The sequence below is a fragment of the Lissotriton helveticus genome, chromosome 3_1, assembly GCF_964261635.1.
Source record: "Lissotriton helveticus chromosome 3_1, aLisHel1.1, whole genome shotgun sequence".
In the NCBI taxonomy this organism is placed as follows: Eukaryota; Metazoa; Chordata; class Amphibia; order Caudata; family Salamandridae; genus Lissotriton; species Lissotriton helveticus.
Genome location: NC_136061.1, coordinates 1,499,017,155 through 1,499,035,255, shown reverse-complemented (window position 1 = coordinate 1,499,035,255; position 18,101 = coordinate 1,499,017,155). Strand labels below are relative to the sequence as shown.

General features: G+C 41.8%; 1 protein-coding gene across 1 annotated transcript in view; it reads left to right on the top strand.

Moving 5' to 3' along the window:
• Positions 1-18,101, top strand: part of GRIK4 (glutamate ionotropic receptor kainate type subunit 4) — a 596,594-nt gene that overhangs the window by 6,306 nt on the left and 572,187 nt on the right. Inside the window, exon 2 of the mRNA XM_078683930.1 lies at positions 12,081-12,178. Within this exon, the coding sequence (XP_078540056.1) occupies positions 12,081-12,178 (98 nt within the window). The remainder of the gene's footprint in view (positions 1-12,080; positions 12,179-18,101) is intronic.

Sequence of the window (18,101 nt, the reverse complement as noted above, 5' to 3'; positions counted from 1 at the left end):
GGTTGCAGTGTTGTGTGTTGTAAATTTTGTGTTTGAGGTACGTTGTGTGTGTTGTGCTGGTGAGTATGACTGAAAGTCTGAGGTATGTGCTTTGTAATGTTGTTTGTGTTTGTAGTAGTGGATGTTGTGGCGTCTGCACTCCTGTGAGCAAGACGTTCTGAGCGGCGCATAGTTTGTTCATTTGAAACAGCAGAGGTTGAGGGAGCAGAGATGTTTGTTAACATTTGTTCATTTGTTTGCTGTGTTTCGCGTATGCGCTTATGCCTTTGTGCCCGTGTTTTATATGTTGTCCTTGAAAGTTGTGTCTTCCTCTTCACCATTTTAATTTGTCCCTTGCAGTAGAGTTGATAAAAAAGATATGAATGATACTACGGCTGACCTTAAGTGTTCTGTAATAGTTATTGTTGTGCTAATGTGTGTATGAGGCAGCGTAGCAAGTGATCCCTGCGCTATACGTAATTCATAATGAGCGTCTGAGCAAGTGTGTGTTTAAATAAAATTTGTTTGTACTAATTCCATTAACGCAAAGTGCTATTTACGCAGCATTACGTCAGTATGGCAAAAAGGCAGAGTAATTTTATGTGTCTTTTAACCTTGATGTTCCCCGTGCTGTTTTACATCTTCCTATCGGCTAAGGTGAGTTTTTAATTTTTTTGGAAGCTCTTTGTCCGCTTGTGCAGGCAGTGTTAGTAACAGCGTTTTTTATATGTGCCTCCTTAGCTGTCCCGTATTTGCATCTCCTTAGTTCTGTGTGCGTCCGCAGCTTTAAGTTTTTAAGCTTTTGTGTGTGCAAGTGCGTTGTGTTTGATGTTAATGTGACTGTACCCCTTCACTTTGTAATGTTTTTTTAAGGTGTTTGTCTGGTTCTGCATGCAGTGTTAGTAAGTGCGTTGTTTATATGTGTCTTGTTAGGTGGGCCGTATTTGCAGCTCCTTCATGGTGTGTGCGTCCTCAGCTTTAAGCAGTGTCCGGCGTCATTCCGTGCTTGTGAGGGCTGGTTTGAGGCCCCGCGCGTTGTCTTTCACTTTAACGTGTGTACGCTGAGAGTGCCCTGCGTGATCCCGTGTTTGCGAGGGTTGTTTTGAGGCCCCATCTGAGCCACGTAGTCCAAGTCAATTGAGAAGTGTCTTTGATCGTATTGTACGCTGCCTGCCTTCAGTGTCCGCTGGAGCCGTTGGAGCGTGAAAGTCGCGGTCAGTGAATGTTGCGCTTGTGCGGGCCTTTATTATTTTACTTCCTGCAGCCAATTGTGAGAAATGTAACGTAACAAAATGAGTGACGGTTTATTTTGTTAGTGTAAATTGTAGGCAGTATGTGAAAGATTTGTGAATGTGTCGCAGCTTGTTGTTTGGAGAGGTACGTGTGAGAAGTGATCAGAACGGCTAGGCGGAGCGTGAATGTTTCCGCAAGCCGTGCCCCTTTTTTTTACTTAATTGTAGTGCAACCCCCTATGACAACGCTGATGCCTAAAAAGTTAGCGGCGCACTATATATCAGTAATGTCGCGTCATGAGAACGGCAAGGTGGAGCGTGAATGTGCGCGCACATTGCTGGTGCAAGCCACGCCCCTTTTATTATAATTTTGTTTTTTCCCCGTGTGACAACCCTAACGCTTATGCCCACAAAGGTTGGTTCGCACTATATATGATTAACGGCGCCTGATGCGACGCAGCTTGTTTTGAAGTTGGAGCGTGAATGGGCTTGCACATTCCTTCTGAAAGGCGCGCTAGTGAAGTACGCGGCCATTTTTTTTTAAATTTGTGGCACGCCCCTCTGACATCGCTGTTCTGCCACGCCCCTCTGAGAACGGTGCACGCCCACAAACTAATAATGTGAAGTGTAGTTTGAGATGACCACGCCCACGCCAACGCCCAAGTGGAGTTTGACACGGCCACGACCACAAACATGACACGACCACGACACGCCCCGCCAACGCCCAAGTGGAGTTTGACACGCCCACGCCAACGCCCACAAGGGACTACTTTACCCTTAAGGTTCTTTGACCTTTCTAATGTATATGGTGGCCAGCTATATAGCCTATGTCCATCTGCTGCAACTACCCTTTACATGGTGTATTGGGTGTTGTGATTGGTGCTGTACTTCTTGAGTTTACCCGCCTCAAAGATTTCAGCTCTCTCATTATAATAGTAGTATAGATATATGCAATAACAGAAAAAACTTAAAGTTACATTATAGTTAGGTATGGGAATTAGGTCTTACCATACGTTACAAAAACAGAAATGTATTGAAAAACCAAAGGTCAAATTAACATTATAGTTGGATGTAAAAATGTAATAAGAGCTATCATTTAGCAACAGGAAACCACTAACATGTGTAATATAATTTAGCAAACTAACTATACCTTGTACCCCGTCATCCACTACTTATAACCTCACATAATATACCACTCTTGGCATGGTAAATGACATAATTGATGACATCACTGATTGTTCGAAATTGAGTTTCTGGTTGGCTAGCGTATGCACCTAAGCCAGGCAGAACCCACCACTCTAGACAGCGTAAGAGAGTTACACACCCAAGATAACCACAGCTCACCCCCTTGGTAGCTTGGCAGAGCAGTCAGGCTTATCCCAGATGCAATGAGTGAAGGCCATGTGTGAAGCGTATACGGAACACACACACACCAGTGACATACTAGGCACACCACAAAAGAGACTCCACACAAGGTTATATAAAAATATCCGTTGTATTATACATAAAACACATTAGATCACAATCACATAAATCACTTTGCCAACTAGGCCATTGTCATAAACATCAGAGATATTACTTTCCCTCCAGGCAATTGTTGCAAACCATGTAGTGCAATAAAGCCATACTGATAAGTCATCAAGAAAACATCATAAAAACAACATTACTGCACATAATGTGCAGTTCCTGAAACTGATACTTGTTATTTTGTCACTGCAGGTAAAATACATTATATTACTATCACTATGTCACCTAAGCCTTGCCCAGGCATCGCAGCTCGGGACAGGGCTACGCTGGGCCCACACGGCACTCACCGCCCTTTCCAGCTCCAGAGGGAGGCGTTACTTGCTGTCCTCTGGGTTTGCCAGGTTCCTCCCTTCACAGGTTGGGGCCTTCCTTTGCTGCTGCTGGCTCTCCCTCACTGGAGAGGCGGGGCAGGCCCTGTAGCGGCTGATGGGGGCAGACTCGGTACGTCGAGCTGCACCTTCCTCTGGAACCCTGGTTACCTGGAGATGCCGAGGGCTGTTGTGCTAGAAACACTGACGGTCGGCAGCACTTTAATCGCAGACTTCCTCAGATTTCGGCTCTGTCCTGTATCAGATGGGGCCCCGCCCTGGAACAGTAAGCTTAAAGCCAGCTGAAGCTTTGTTTGGCCAGCAAACCACACAGGGACACAGGCGTAAGCACAAGGAGCTCCCAGGAAGTAAGCACCAGGAAGCTTCAAATAAGCAAAGCACAAGGAAACTTCTAATATGTAAAGAACCAGGAGGACTTTAATGTCCCTGAGTCTTCCAAAACAGGAGGCCAGCACACACAAACCTAGGAGATTTTCTTCACTAGCAGGATACTACAGCTGGGAAAAAAGAGTCAGTCCTTTTCCTCCACCCCCGACAAAAGCAGCTACTGCAGGCCAACCCACCCCTCACACAGAAAAGGCAGCGCTCCCCACACAGTCCTTCTGCTCTTCTTCTTGGCAGGGTCCTCTTGTAGTAACGTAAAGTCCTTGGGTCTTAGGTCTCATACTTATACCCCATTTTGTCATTGTTCTCTTTTTGGCAAGGGTCTCTGAACCCAGTCCAAGCCAGTACTGTCCTCCCTGGTGCAGCATAACCACAGGCTGTGGAGGCAGCATTCTGCAAAGGAGACACAGCCTATTCAGATGCAAGCAAAACTCCTCCCCCTACTCTAAATGCAGACAAGGTCTATTCAGCCCAGCGATAAGTGACCCAGGAAAAGCAGGGCACACCTCAATCCCCCTTGAACCCCCAGCACCTGTAACTCCAACACCAAACACTGAATACACAAACAACCAGAGGCACACAGATTGGTAAAGCAAGAAAATGCCCACTTTCTATAAGTGGCATTTTCAAACACAATTTAAAAACCACCTTCCCTAAAAGGTGTTTTATTAAATTCTGAGTTCAGAGAACCCAAGCTCCATTTTTCCATATTGTCCCTATTGAAAGTTACACATGTACAATGTTACAACTCAGCTACAATGATAGCCTTTCAATAGTGAAAAACAAAATACACAGTATTTCACTATCAGGATATGTAAAATACACCAGTGTATGTCTTACTTTTCACATACACTGCCCACTGCCCATGGGAGTACCTTGGGCCTACCTTAGGGGTGCCTTACCTTTAAGAAAAGGGAAGGTTAGGGCCTGGTAAGTGGATGCACTTGCCAAGGCAACATGGCAGTTTAAAATTGGGAGTGCACACACACCACAGTGGTAGGTCTGAGACACATTTACAGGGCTACTCAGGTGGGTGGCACAACCTGTGCTGTAGGCCCACTAGTAGCATTTGATGTATAGGCCCTGGCACACTCAGTGCACTTTTTTGGGGACTTATCAGTAAATCAAATATGCCAATCATGGATAACCAATCATATCTATCAATTTACACAGAGAGCACATGCACTTTAGCACTAATCAGCAGTGGTAAAGTGCCCAGAATCCTATAGCCAATAAAAACAGGGTCAAAACAATAGGAGGCAAAAGGCAAACAGTTTGGGGATAAACCTGCAAAAAGGGCCAGGTCTAACACTGATGACCTCTTCAATGGCATAATTAATTACATTAGAGGTTACATTAAACGGTTATAGTGACAGCATCCTATAGGGTCTGTGGACTTGAAGTAATTCAACAGAGCACTCCTGTGTCTAATGCTCTATCACCAGTGATAATGGGAATAACCTTTGAGTACATGGCGGAAACATAGCACATCTGTCAACTCACCCACATTTGGTGGATGATATCCTCATTTTACAAGTGTTCAGCCACCTAACAAACAGAGTGCCTTAACTTCTAATGAGGTCACCTCCTGATCCTCTTTCTTAATCTTCAACGCCCTCCAAAAAAGAGTTCTTACTTTATTCACCTTAACAGGATCACCGCATTATAGACTTCCCATAATCCTCAATTTTAAGTCAAGAGGTGGCAGTGTTGATGCTCTGATTAAGAAGTTCAGTGGGTAATTTAGCAGGAATGGGTTATCTGTGTTTCTCACAGACTTAATCCACAGCTATAAAGAAAATTGGTACACAACAAAATTCTGAAGTTTATAAACCTTGTGGGTTTATTGAAATGTAGTATAAATGCAGAAATAGAGCAGTAGTTATTTAATTAATATAAAGAATAAGCATAAGCATCTAAATAGATCTGCAAATAGAATGGCATACAGTCTGTCTTTAAAGAAAAGCCCAAAAGAGCAATGACTCTCCTCCAAAATAATATCTTTTATAATGTTTCACAGACAGAGGGTGCTCACATTTCAAGCATGATATTAAGTAGAAGGATTGATTCAAAATGTTTAATTCATAACAAGCAATCAGTCTATTAGTTGCTACAACAGCCCTAGTAACTTCTACTTCCTAAGGCACATTATTGGTTAAAGCTGTGCGTATTTAATTAAGGAGATGAAATCTTACAATATGAAATACAGGAATATAATAGCTTGTTAGACACCAGCAGAGCTTCAGCTAAGTAACTTTGAAAATTGTACCAGAAAAAACATCTTTCGCTCTGGAGAGAACAGAAAATTATTATAAATTGTATTAGGACAGACCATAGCTGAATCTGTATTTTTGTTGATTTTCTTAAATAAAGAAGACATGTACATGATACGCTCACACACCTAAAAAACATGCACTTTTCTGAAGCATTTCACAAATGATTGTCACCGTGGCCTAGTGCTAACTGAAGCACGCCTAAATTAATCATTATTTCATAACAAATGAACACTCATTCACAAGAGGTATGAATTTAATACTGATACACTTTACAAGAGGTATGTATTTAATACTGATACACTTTCTGCAAGGCCCTATGTACACCCCTCTATAGTTTCTTTAAATGTAGGTTGTCTCTTAAAGCCAAAGCATGTCAAAAAATCATTGAAAAAAAAAGAAAAAGAAAAAGCTTTTATTGACAATAGATTTTCTACCAGGAGTTATCTGGGCACGTGCCCATGTTAAATAGTTGTAACAAAGTACTATGTGCAAAAGCTATATAAGAAAGACCTTTATAAGGTGTAGATTTTCATTTCATTTAACCTCGCTGAAGATTTTTAGGCATTGCAGATCGTTAAGTAGTGTACTATATATGGGCCAGGAACTTACAGGTGATTTAACTCACACTGAGGTTGTAAGCATGGCTCTGAGATTGTATACCATTATTCTCCTCTCAGGAATGTGCATTGTGTATTTAAGCACATTACGTCGGGTTGTCTATAGGGCCAAGCAGAAGATGTCTAATGAGTTGTAAATGCATACCTCTCAACCTTTCGATTTAAAATTGTGGGTTGTGTGAAGTTTTAAGAGGGTGATCATGTTAAGGGGAATAGTGTACAGACTGTTTTTGGAGGGTGTTCAAGGTTTCAAAAGAAGTGACCACATTAAACTATTTGGAGGGGGGTTGTTTGTTGGGTAAAAACCAGTAAAAAGAGGGTTACATCCACCGAATGCGGGTGAACTGACATGCGCATGTGATTAATGATAGAAAATTGCCCACGGGTGTAGGATGTTCAATCACTTCAATTTCTCAATCCATATAGGACGCTGTGCCAATGAGTGGATGACATTATCAATGATGTCATTTAACGTCATTGGTGTTGTATTATGCGTTATTTAATATGTGAGGTCATAAGCACTGCATGGCAAAGGAGCAAGTTATAGTTAGTTTGGGAAACTATAACTTGTACATTTTAGTGGTTATTTTCGTTTTTAAACATGAGTTTTTGTCTCATCTCACGTAACTAAAACATAATTTAACATTTGTTTTTTGCAGCGAATTTCTGAGTTGTTTCTAATGTAAGGGTTTGACCACCCGGGCCCAATCTGCTATGAGCAGCCTACCCCTTCTGCACACATCTTTCAACTATTAGCTCCAAACCTGCATTCACTTTCCCCTTTTTGAAATCTTTTTGGGGTACCGGGAACGGAGCAGCAGTTCATGCTTCATCCCTATGGTGATGAGATGCCACACAAGCTACACTTGAATGGTACAATGTACCATAAGGATAGAGCTTGAACAGTGGCTCCTGTAGGAGTATGGTAAGCCCTCACAGGAGTGCCGCAGTGGGTCCCGCAGGAGTTCCGTGAAACCCGCGGCCAGGAGAGAAACACACTTTAATCTTAGCGGTGTCCCTCTGGACCTCCCCACAAATGCCTCGAGCATCAGGGTGTCCCAACACTGCCCCCTTATTCCCTTTTTCAAAAACAATTACTGGGCATAGGGAGTAAGTCCATATGTTCTTTACTGACTGCCGCAACATTTTGTTCAGAGTTGCAGCTAGCCAATGAGACCACAGGGTACCACGGCACAGGCACCAGCAGGACCTATTTTTATAATGTTTATATACCACAGGATTCCATAGGACCAACAGTCAAGATATACCTCTTTTTTGTTTTAGTATTTTACCCCTTCATAAACAACCCAAGCCCTTGTCATGTTAATTTCTCGAAAGAAGCTAAATGGGTGTATACCAAATCATAAAATAGCATGCTTTCTGCATAGAATTCTAACTTTTTGTTACGTTTGGTGCAATTCCATTCAACCATTTTTTCTGTATTGAACAGCCAAGTTTCCGATGGGAATTAGCATGGAAAATCAATGTTGTGGTACCCCTCACATGTTTTTTTTGGCCACCTCTTGATGGATCAGTGCATGACACTCCATGAAGGAGCCAAGGTGTATTAATGGTTTTTTATAAAGGTTGTGAAACGGTGCCAGATTTGTCAAACGGCCCAAAGGTATTAGTGACACAAAAAAAGATCTTTCTAAGGAAGCTATGACCTAATCATAACTCCACACTGGCAACTATAGATAGATAGATAGATAGACAGACAGACAGATAATGAAGGCTTACCCATGGTACATATATGTATAGATATGCTTCCACAATGACAGTGCTGCGGTCAGAGCATTAATCAGCACACCTGACAAGCTCACCCTGTCATACCCATCTTTGATGTAAGCATCTACCAATGAATCCACCCCAGTGTGTGAAAATAAAGATTGTACATTGAGAATCCTAACAACAAAGAATTGCAATGACCACAATGCATCTTATGTTCTTTATTTATGTCTTATTTAACCTACTCCATAGTGTCAATGTACTGTGAAAGAAATGCACATTTTAGAATTTATTTTTATTTGCTTTACCATCCAGCTTTACATTTATAATGTGACTTATTATACTACACATTGTTGCATAAAAACACATTTTAAATATTAGTCCATTAGTTAAAAAAAACATTTCTCAAAACTTCGACATTGCAGTCTTAAGCAAACAATGAACACTAAAAGGAAGAGGCCCAAATGCTGCAAATCTGTCTAATGAGTACTAACATCAATTATTAAATTATGGTATAAAACTAATACATAACATGTAGCATATGAAATCTGGTCTTATATGGCTATCTTAAGGTTTTGATGACATTTATTACCAAGTCAGCTTTCAGCCCTATAGTTTATGATGTCACTAGAACCCTTAGATGGCAAATTTGGAGCATATTACTTGGTTGCTTATTTCTTAACAGTTATATATATCGTTTTTATTGATCTTGAGCTTATGAATCATTCACACATTGATCGTGAAATCTGTGTTGACATCTTCACTTAAAGGGCCATTATCAGGCAGCATAGACATAGCTTAATGACAGAATAGATCTAGCTGCTTTTCTGGAGTATTAATCACTGGAGATTGATCTCAAAGTGATTAGCTTCAGCTTTCTAATTGTAAGATTACCTTTGATTTTATGATGCTTTTTTGGGGGAGGTGCATTTTGGAATTAATATTTTAAATTTAGGAGGGAAATCCACTGTATTAACCTCCCTTTCCTTATTCTTAACATTTCATTTCTCTTTCCCCCATTTAGTCACTATCTTTAATAGGTACTTCCATGCTTCCCTTTATGGGAGGACCACCTCTCTTATTCCCCTTTTCTTTTGGTAAACTCTTCCCTTATGCTATACTTTAGGCATATAATTACTCTTACACATAATCTTTATTGGTTACCTAGTCCCTTGAGTTTGAGAGACAAGAGTTTCAAAATGTGTTCATAATTACAGAGATGATCTTTGCTACTGTATCTTTTAGAGTTATTGATTGACAGTGTATTGAGAATTTTGAGTTTCCTAGGCTCAGTTCCTTATGCATACGAACAATAACACGAGTCTCCACGGTACAGGAAAATTGTTCAGGCACTGAATGTGCTGCATTTTAAACATTTTTCAGTATGTAACTCATCCCTAATCGAATAATTAGCAGAGCTCTGCAAAGAGGAGGTTTCAACACGAGCTTCTTCATTTTAAATTGCAATAGAAGATATCTTTTTTGAGGTGTGCAGAGAACAAAATAGAAATATTGTTAGAATCAGGAATAGTGACTTTAGGAGAATACTATGAACATAGACCAGTTGAATCCATGATTTTTAAATTGGGGATGAGTAATTTAGTTATGTGCTTGGTGTGTGTTATAGAGAACTTCTTAGCTTAAAACGTGCTGGAAACAACTAGGGGTCAGATCTAGGTAAAATCAAATTTGTGAATCCTTAATAGCGAATTCTGCCGATTCGCTTTTAAGGACTCGCAAAATTGAATGTAGGTAGGAATCGCTAAAATATTAGCGAATCCTTAATATTCCTTAATAGCAAATTGCAAATTGAGATTCACTAATAAGGAATACCTACCCATTCATTCCTACGGGCTAGGAGGTCCATAGGAAGGAATGGGAAGATATTCACTATTTGCAATTTGCTATTAGAAAATCGCAAATAGCGGGCGCTATTTCAAGGGTGCCAGGGTGTCAAAAGAACACCCTGTGGCACCCCTGAAATGTGCATGTGTGCACATGTGGCGCAAATACATGCCCTTAGCGCATCAATGTGTGCCACATGGCACTTTAAAGAAAGTGCTTTTTTAAAGGATTTCGCTAATTACCACCAACGTAGAAGTTAATGAGATAGGAAGGTTAGTAGAAGCAAAAAGCATAGAGGAGGGGCATATAATGGGAGGGTGGGTGGGGCATGGGGTCAGATGGGGTGGATTGGAGAGGGGGTACAGGAATGGGGAGGAGGGAAAGGGTGAGAAGAAGGGGGAAAAGGATGATGGGGTGGCATCTACGGTGATGAAGTCTTCGACATGTATATACTAGTTTCAGCCAGATATTTTGCTTTTTATTTGAGGGAGATTTTAGGAAGGAGTTTAATGAGATGCTGGTGCCCCTGGTGAATGAGTCTCATTCCCACCAAGTGTGGGAGGAAAGTTTGGAGAGGTCTTTCCATTCTGAAAGGATGGGTTTAAAGCCAATTAATATTAGAATGTTCCATAAGAGACAGCTTTCATAGTCTAGGCATTTGGAGAGTTCTGAGGGAAGACTACCCAATGCTATAGAGGCACGGTCAGGGGTCCAGTCTATCTGAAGGATCTTTGATATGAAGGACCCAAAGTTTGGACCAAAGTTTTTGGTGTAGGTACAATCGAGTATCACATGGGGTAAGTCACCCATTGCTTCGATCAGTCAGAAAGACTTAGCTTATATGGGTTGTATGGGTCCAGTGTGTCATGTACCCCGTCCATAGTCTACATTGAGTTGGTGCTGGTGTGCTTTTATTAGATTTGTTTTGTCCAGATGGATGGCCAGTCCAGGGGCGGATTCTGTATGGTGTTCGATTTGTTTATGTAGTATTTCCACTTAACTTGTATTGAATCGGTTAGGTAAGAAGTTATGGGAGTTAGTAAAGCATAGGTTTTAGAAGCTATATTCCCTCTATTCAGTTTTGAAGGAAGGTCAGGTGTTATCAGGGTTCATGTATGGCGATAAGAGCGTTTATCTTTAAAACAGTATAGAAGTCAATGTCATTGAGTTCAAATTTGGATATGCACTGTGAGGAGGGCGCTGGGTCTGAAAACAAACCTATATCTCCTTTTAAGAGAATGTTTTGTTGTTCCCATTTCTCTACGCAGATTGTTTTGCCCTCTGACTTGAGGTTATTATTGTGACATTATGATGAATGTGTGAAGTAGTGTATTTTGTTAGGAGGTTTATTGTCAATTTTATATAAAATGTGTACCGTGTGAAAGAGAATGCATGTGGAGTGTTCTATCTTTATTGTTTTGTTTGTCTTCTGGTAGCCGGTAATCCATGCAGGGCTTTCAATGCAGATGTGGGCTTGTGGTTTAATATTTAGGAGTAGTCTGGCAACAGAGTTCTGAACCCGTTGTAATCTTTTCATAGTTGTTAGAGGTGATCTGTGGTAGAGGCTATTGGCGTAATCAAGTTTGGACAGAACAAAAGAGATGCTAGCCTTGACCTTGTGTGGAAATCCCAGATGGGGAAAGATGTGTGAGGTAATTTTGCATGGAGTATGTGCTAGGTTTAGTTGATTGCACGAGGATATGAAGAGCATCGCGCTTCTGCATAATGAGTTCCACAGTAGGGGTAGCAACTATTTCAGTTTAGGCTATGATTCTGGGGTGGGGGAATCATGTTTGGATATCTTCCTAGCAAGTTTTCTGTCTTTTTGGCCACCCCTGGTATCCCTGGGCTCATGAGACATCTGGTCTGACATGTCTATTTGTGAGTTGTAGGCAAACGTGGCAGTGCTGCGTGGACCACAGGTGCTGGGGAGGTTGATCTGGAGCCCTTGTATGAGAGAAAGTGAGGGTGTTTTTGGGTTATTGCAAGAAGGGTCTCTCTTTCTTTGTAGGTGACGAATAAAGTTTTGGGTGCACCGTTGATGCACTATCTTGCAAGCGTGTGAGGGGACCACATTCCCAATTATTTGTATTGCTCTCTTCATTGTACTGAAAACCCAACCTGCAATTTCTCTCAATCTCCTAATCTTTTCTCTTTTTGCAGTGTGCCAAATTCTTCCAAAGGGGGTGGTAGCTGTTCTTGGCCCATCCTCAAGTCCTGCATCCAGCTCAATAATCAGTAACATCTGTGGAGAAAAAGAGGTAGGAAAGACAGTAACTTATTAAGTTTTTGTACTAGTCTAATTTTTCAGTTTTTTCATTTCCTTAATTATTATGATTTTGTTTCAGAAATGTTTGTTTTCAGCTTCCTCCTACATGTTGTGTCAGCCTTCCTCAGAGGATCTATAAACTAATTTAGTTGATCAACTTCTATCTTTAAATTGTCATAGGATGCAGGGTATTGACTCACTGAGAAGTGTTTGACTATGTGTGGATTGAGCCTGTCTGTCTCCTAGGATATTCTGAATAGAGGCGCAGCTTCCTAGCCTTCCAGGGTCATCAAACCAAGCCTGCTGATTAGCTCCCCAGCTCCCAGGCAACCCTGAGCCCTCCTCCCAAACCTGCCCAGGGCCCTTAAGGGGTTGCTGGGTGAACCCCAAAACATTCACCTTCATTTTGTGAGCTGCAGTTTCCTTGTGCCCCAGACTCTAGTGAACCAAAGGAGGCAAACTAGTGCTGTCTCTTTCCTAAAATTTAAAAAGTGATTTTTCCTACCCATGATTGCATTATTTTTTTAAACGTTTTGACTTGTGGTTGTTACAGTTTAAAAATGGTAGTTTTAACCTGCTTGTGATTGCATCATTTCTCACCTATTTTGTGTTTAAACTTGTAGCTTTTACTTGCCCGTGACTGTTTTTATTTAACCTGTTGAATTGTGGGATTTGGCGTCCAAAAATTGTCGTTTGTTCCCCTCTCCATCCCCTTGACTATCTGTTTTTTCCTCCTAATTTCTCCCTTGCTCTGTGCTCAGACTTGAATGTTAAGCAATCTACCCCCAGCTCCCATTTTGTGTTAGCAAGTGAGTGAAACCAGGCCCCTTCCAGCAACAGGGATATTCTACATCAGAGAGTGAAAATGGGTGCTCTGAGACAGCAGTAATCTGCTGGGAGCTGTTTAAGATGTGTTGTGTAGGGATTGTGCACTTGTTTTTTGGCTAGGAGAGTGAGTAAACTTTTATACTGAGGATAATGTTTGTCAGGCCCTTACCTGCAGAAGTCCAAAGTATGGATTGAGCCTGTCTGTCTCCTAAGAGATTCTGAATAGAATAGCAGCTTCCAACTCCCTGGCCGGCAAACCTTGACTGAGGTCGCAGGGACCTTCTATAGTCTGCTATTGGATGGTACATGTGTGAAGTGATTGGTGGTTGCATCTGGTGTTTCTATTGGATTAGCGTTAGTGTTCTCATTGTTTGGTTATTTGAGGTTTCTGAGTGGTTCCTGGGTCAGTGATTATATTGATGTAGGGCTTAGGGTTTGTGATCTGATTGGTGGATAGGTTTGGGGTTTTGGATTGGTTTCTGGGGCTGGGCTTTTTATTGGACGTAGGGCTTATGGTTTCCTGTGTGATTGATTGCGTAGTCTAGGGTTGGGACTAGGGTTAGGGTTTCTATTGGATATGGGGCTTAGGGTTTCGTGTGTACTTCGTTGCTGAGTTTAGGCTTCGGACTAGGCCTAGGGTTTGGTTTTCTATTGGAGATTGGGTTTAGGGTTTCATTTATGATTGGCTGCTGGGAACAGCGATTGTACTGGGGTTGGGGTTAGGCTTTCTATTGGGTGTAGGGTTTATGGTTTTTTGCCTGATTGAGTGTTTGGGCTAGGGCTATGATTGGCTGTAAATTCTTGGTCTCTTATTGGTCCTAAGGATTAGGGTTAGTGTTGTAATTGGAAAGGGTTAGGGCTAGGGTTCGCATTGGCTGAAGGGGTCACCTGAGTACAAGGGCTATAAAAGGCCAAGGCTTAGGGCATCTCAGCCCGATTGTCAAGGCTAAGAGTGGAGAGGAGAAGCGTGAGTGCCTGTTTGAGCCTGTTTGAGACTGGTCGGGACTAGAGCCAGAAATGCTCCCCATTTTCCCATTCATCAGCAGACACCCTACACCGTCCATGACCATAGTAACACACTCACAACACATGTTCTCTACTTGTGTATTACAAGCAAACCCTATGCACAATACAATATCTCAGCACAAACCACACCCATATACCCTTCTATCCCAGCTACCACAAATTTCCTACCATCACTTATGAACAGTACACAACTCTATCCTGTACCACTAACCAACCCACTCATCACTAACACAACCCCATTCCACACCATACTCATATACAACCAAACCAGACACACACACACCCAATCTAATTAGCCCTAACAGACCCCCTTTTATCACTAACACACCTATACTCAGCCTTCCATCATTTATCCGACCAACACCCTCTTCTTCTTTCAACCACAATAACACAATCGCGCAACATATACACTCCACGGCACCACACATGTTAACACCTGTGGCAAACAAGTCTAATACAAACACTATTAACTCTACTTCATCCCCTCCAACACACAACATACACTCAACTCACAAACACATTATCACCACTTTACCTTACAACTTCCACTCGCAAACAACGCTATACAAACAAATCCATCTCATAAAACAAATACATCAGCATCTGCTTTCACTCCGTCACAAAATACAGACATACACCCACCTTTCAAACTACACAAATGAACAAATTCAAATGCCACTCTTTCTCTTGCACCACACCTAACACACATACAGCAACATAGCAACTCTCTTTCAACCGCCTTTCATCCATTGGACAATTTAGAAACTTAGTACATGACCCACATGCTGCACTACTACCCCTGACTCATACACCTTCCGCTTTAAACACCAGTAAGCAATATGAGCAACGTGCCCCACCTCACAACTTTGTATCTCCATGTCTACTGCACAGCAAGGTTATGTTATGTTCTGTTAATAACTTATTAAGCGCACGAATACCCAGAGGTGTCTTGACGCTAAAATCCAGGGTAGGCAGGCTCATGTAAGACAAGGGTCCCTATTTATTAAATAACCAGGTTTTCAGGGCCTTCAAGGCAGTCAAGGTTGGAATATTTCTAATAGAGAAAGGAAGATCATTCCACAGTTTAGTAGCTGCCACCATAAAGCTTCTGCCACCCCTGCTGGTTTTGAAAAATCTAGGAGTTGCTGTTGTAAAGTGTTTTAGGACCCTAGTGTAATTTTCCCGATTCACGCCCTTATATAGGCATAGAAATCATAACCATATTAAGACATAGCTCAAGTAGTCCTAATACGGCTTGGCTACTTCCACCAGTTCCGAAAATCTACAATGATTTCTTGGAAAAACTTGCCTTCAGCGGTCAGGGACTTCCCCCTGCATGAATATTAAGTTATCCAAGAAATCATGGAGTTTTCAGAGAATTAAGTATCTGATGACGTTCTTATGTCCAATCTTACGTCAAACTTGTCACCTTCAAGGTATAAATATTCCCACACTTGTCCAAACAAACACACTAGATACTTGCCCGACGCGCCCTGCTGCAGCAAGTGCCGAAGGAAGCCGACCCTCCAGCTGACGCACTGAGAGACTCTGTCTTTTCTCTGGTCGAGAAACCCAGCTCCGGTGTTTCCAGGCTACCCTTGTAGTGTAGTTCCTATATTCCCAATAGGCTCTGTGCATTGGAATAGTGTATCCTGTAGATTAGATGTAGGACTGAAGTCAACTAGGTCTCTACCGAATATACTAAACTTAATTGTGTGTGTACCAGCTAGCTCAGATGTCACTAGAATCTTTCTCAAATAAACAAGAAGGGATTAGTTTCTGACAACCGCTTAAAACATGACAACTTTGTTCCCCAAGAATACGAAATATATCTCTAGAGTCGCGGAAACAATAGATAGTTATTTCACTCAGTCAATCGTGCATGCTTCGTTTCACCAGTGGTGCAGAGAAATAGAGAGATGGGCGTTTTTCAATAAAAGGGTATTTATTGAACATTCTTTTTTCTCAAGCATAAGAAATGAACTGCTGCAATCCCAATTCTTACTGTAAAGTACAGAGCATATAATATGAAGAGTATTATAAAATAGTACTGTAAAAGCATGATATGGTTTCTAAGCCATAAGATACCTAAAATGCATAAAATACATACAGTGATAAATAATGACTAAAAGTGCTCAACTGGTGCTTCTAAAATATGCCTACCCGGGTGTACCTAACCTAGGTCTAGTACAAGGGAAGAAGTAAGTGAGGTGTAGCCTAGTTTTAATATTAGTTGCTAAGAATCTATTCCAAGAATTCTCTTAGGGTCTAATCAGCTCCGTACCTTGGTTTAGAATGTAGGAGGTCTTGTATCTCTCTCTCAGGACTCGATTTCCCAGATTCCAATTTATCTCCATCTGAGCGAAGATGTCTCTTAGGGGCATACCAGTAAAGCAGGCATCTCAGGAACTTAGGACCAGTATCATGAAGTGCTCTGTAGGTAATGCAAATGACCTTAGAGATGATACGGCTCTTAACTGGGAGCCAGTGCAGCTTTTGCAGGTGGTTTCTGACTGAGTGAAATGTAGGAATTCCCAGCAAGAGCCTAGCGGCTGCATTCAGGGTCATTTGCACCTTATTAAGTTGTTACTCAGGCATACCAAGATAAAACCCTAAATTGGTTACCATACAAAGCAAGAATACTACTAAAGATTGCTTGTTTGATGCACAAAGCCCTCCATTTCAAAACCCCTGGTTACCTGGCTCAAACACTAGAGCTATCAGGAGGGGGTAGACCATCAAGATGTGCAAATCCTCTCCTATTGAAACCTCAGACCTTTCACAAAAAGAGAACGAGGCTCGGAGCTTTCTCTGGCTCGGCACCGAAGATCTGGAGCTCTCTTCCACTGGAAATCCGCAGAATCCTCTACACTGCTGCTTTCAAACATGAAGTAAAAATAATCCTAATGAACAAGTTCTTGCCTTAAATGGCCATGGTTGGTCTGCTTTCTAAATGACTCCTGATTGCACTATTTTTGGCCTAACAACTGTAATGCTCAGGGTTGTCTGTCATACCCTACTAAGTAATGTTTGTTCTCATCCTGGTACATTGCCATTAGTTCATTATATTATTCTCTCTGACCCCCTCTGCAATGTCCCCTTTACTTTGTTCTTCCCTTCCATTATGTGAAGCGCTCTGATACCCTTCAGGGTTTTGTTTGCGCTATACAAAACTTTATAAATAAATAAATAGTCTAGTTTGGCACAAATCAGTGAGGTAATCACCTTTTTCTTGCTGTCGAGATGAATGAAAGTGGTTTTTTTTTTAAAATCTCTTTATTGAGCAAAATAAGCAATCCACTTTTGTACAAAGAAAAATCGAATAAGCCTCCAACAGGCCCCATTTGTAGCAGTGTACAGTAAACCAACGGTCGCACAAAGGGATCATGGCAAGTGAGCATATCACATTACAGTTTTCCATTTTCGCTTTCAATAAAACCATAAGCATGACATTATATGAAATAAAATAAAGAAATAACCTAAAAGTAAGAAAGAAATCATAGCTGTGAGTACGTGAGAACAGAGCAGCAGAGCAATTAGCACAATAACTTTGTTGAGTTGAGGACAATTAGCAAGAGAATGCAAGCATCATTACAGTCTGCCGCAGGACAGGCCACAGCAGGTAGTACTAAAGGAGGAAGTCGCTACTAGCCGCGTAATAGGCACAAATCAAGTCTATACATTCAGCACACAAGTTATTCCCATTCATCACCACCATCTGCTGCCGAGTGTGCGGTCATGCTGTGCCTTCCCAAGAAACAGCGGAGCGGATGGGCACAGCGCCCTCCCACAAACCATCCTAGCCCACACCTTCCGGCATAATGGAGCCAATCGCCCGGGATTGCGCTTCCTGGGTAAGTTTCGCAACATATGAGCGGTATGGCCCCCAAATGTCTAATGGTCGGGAAGCTGAGGGAAGTTGTTCAGAGTATTCCACGCTGTTAATGTTGCAATAGGCCAGGCTGCGGAGCCAAGCATGTACAGTGGGGGGACGTCTAGCACACCAGAGCAACGCTATCTCTCTTTTTGCCAATAAAAAGCAAATGGCAGCCAGTTTACGG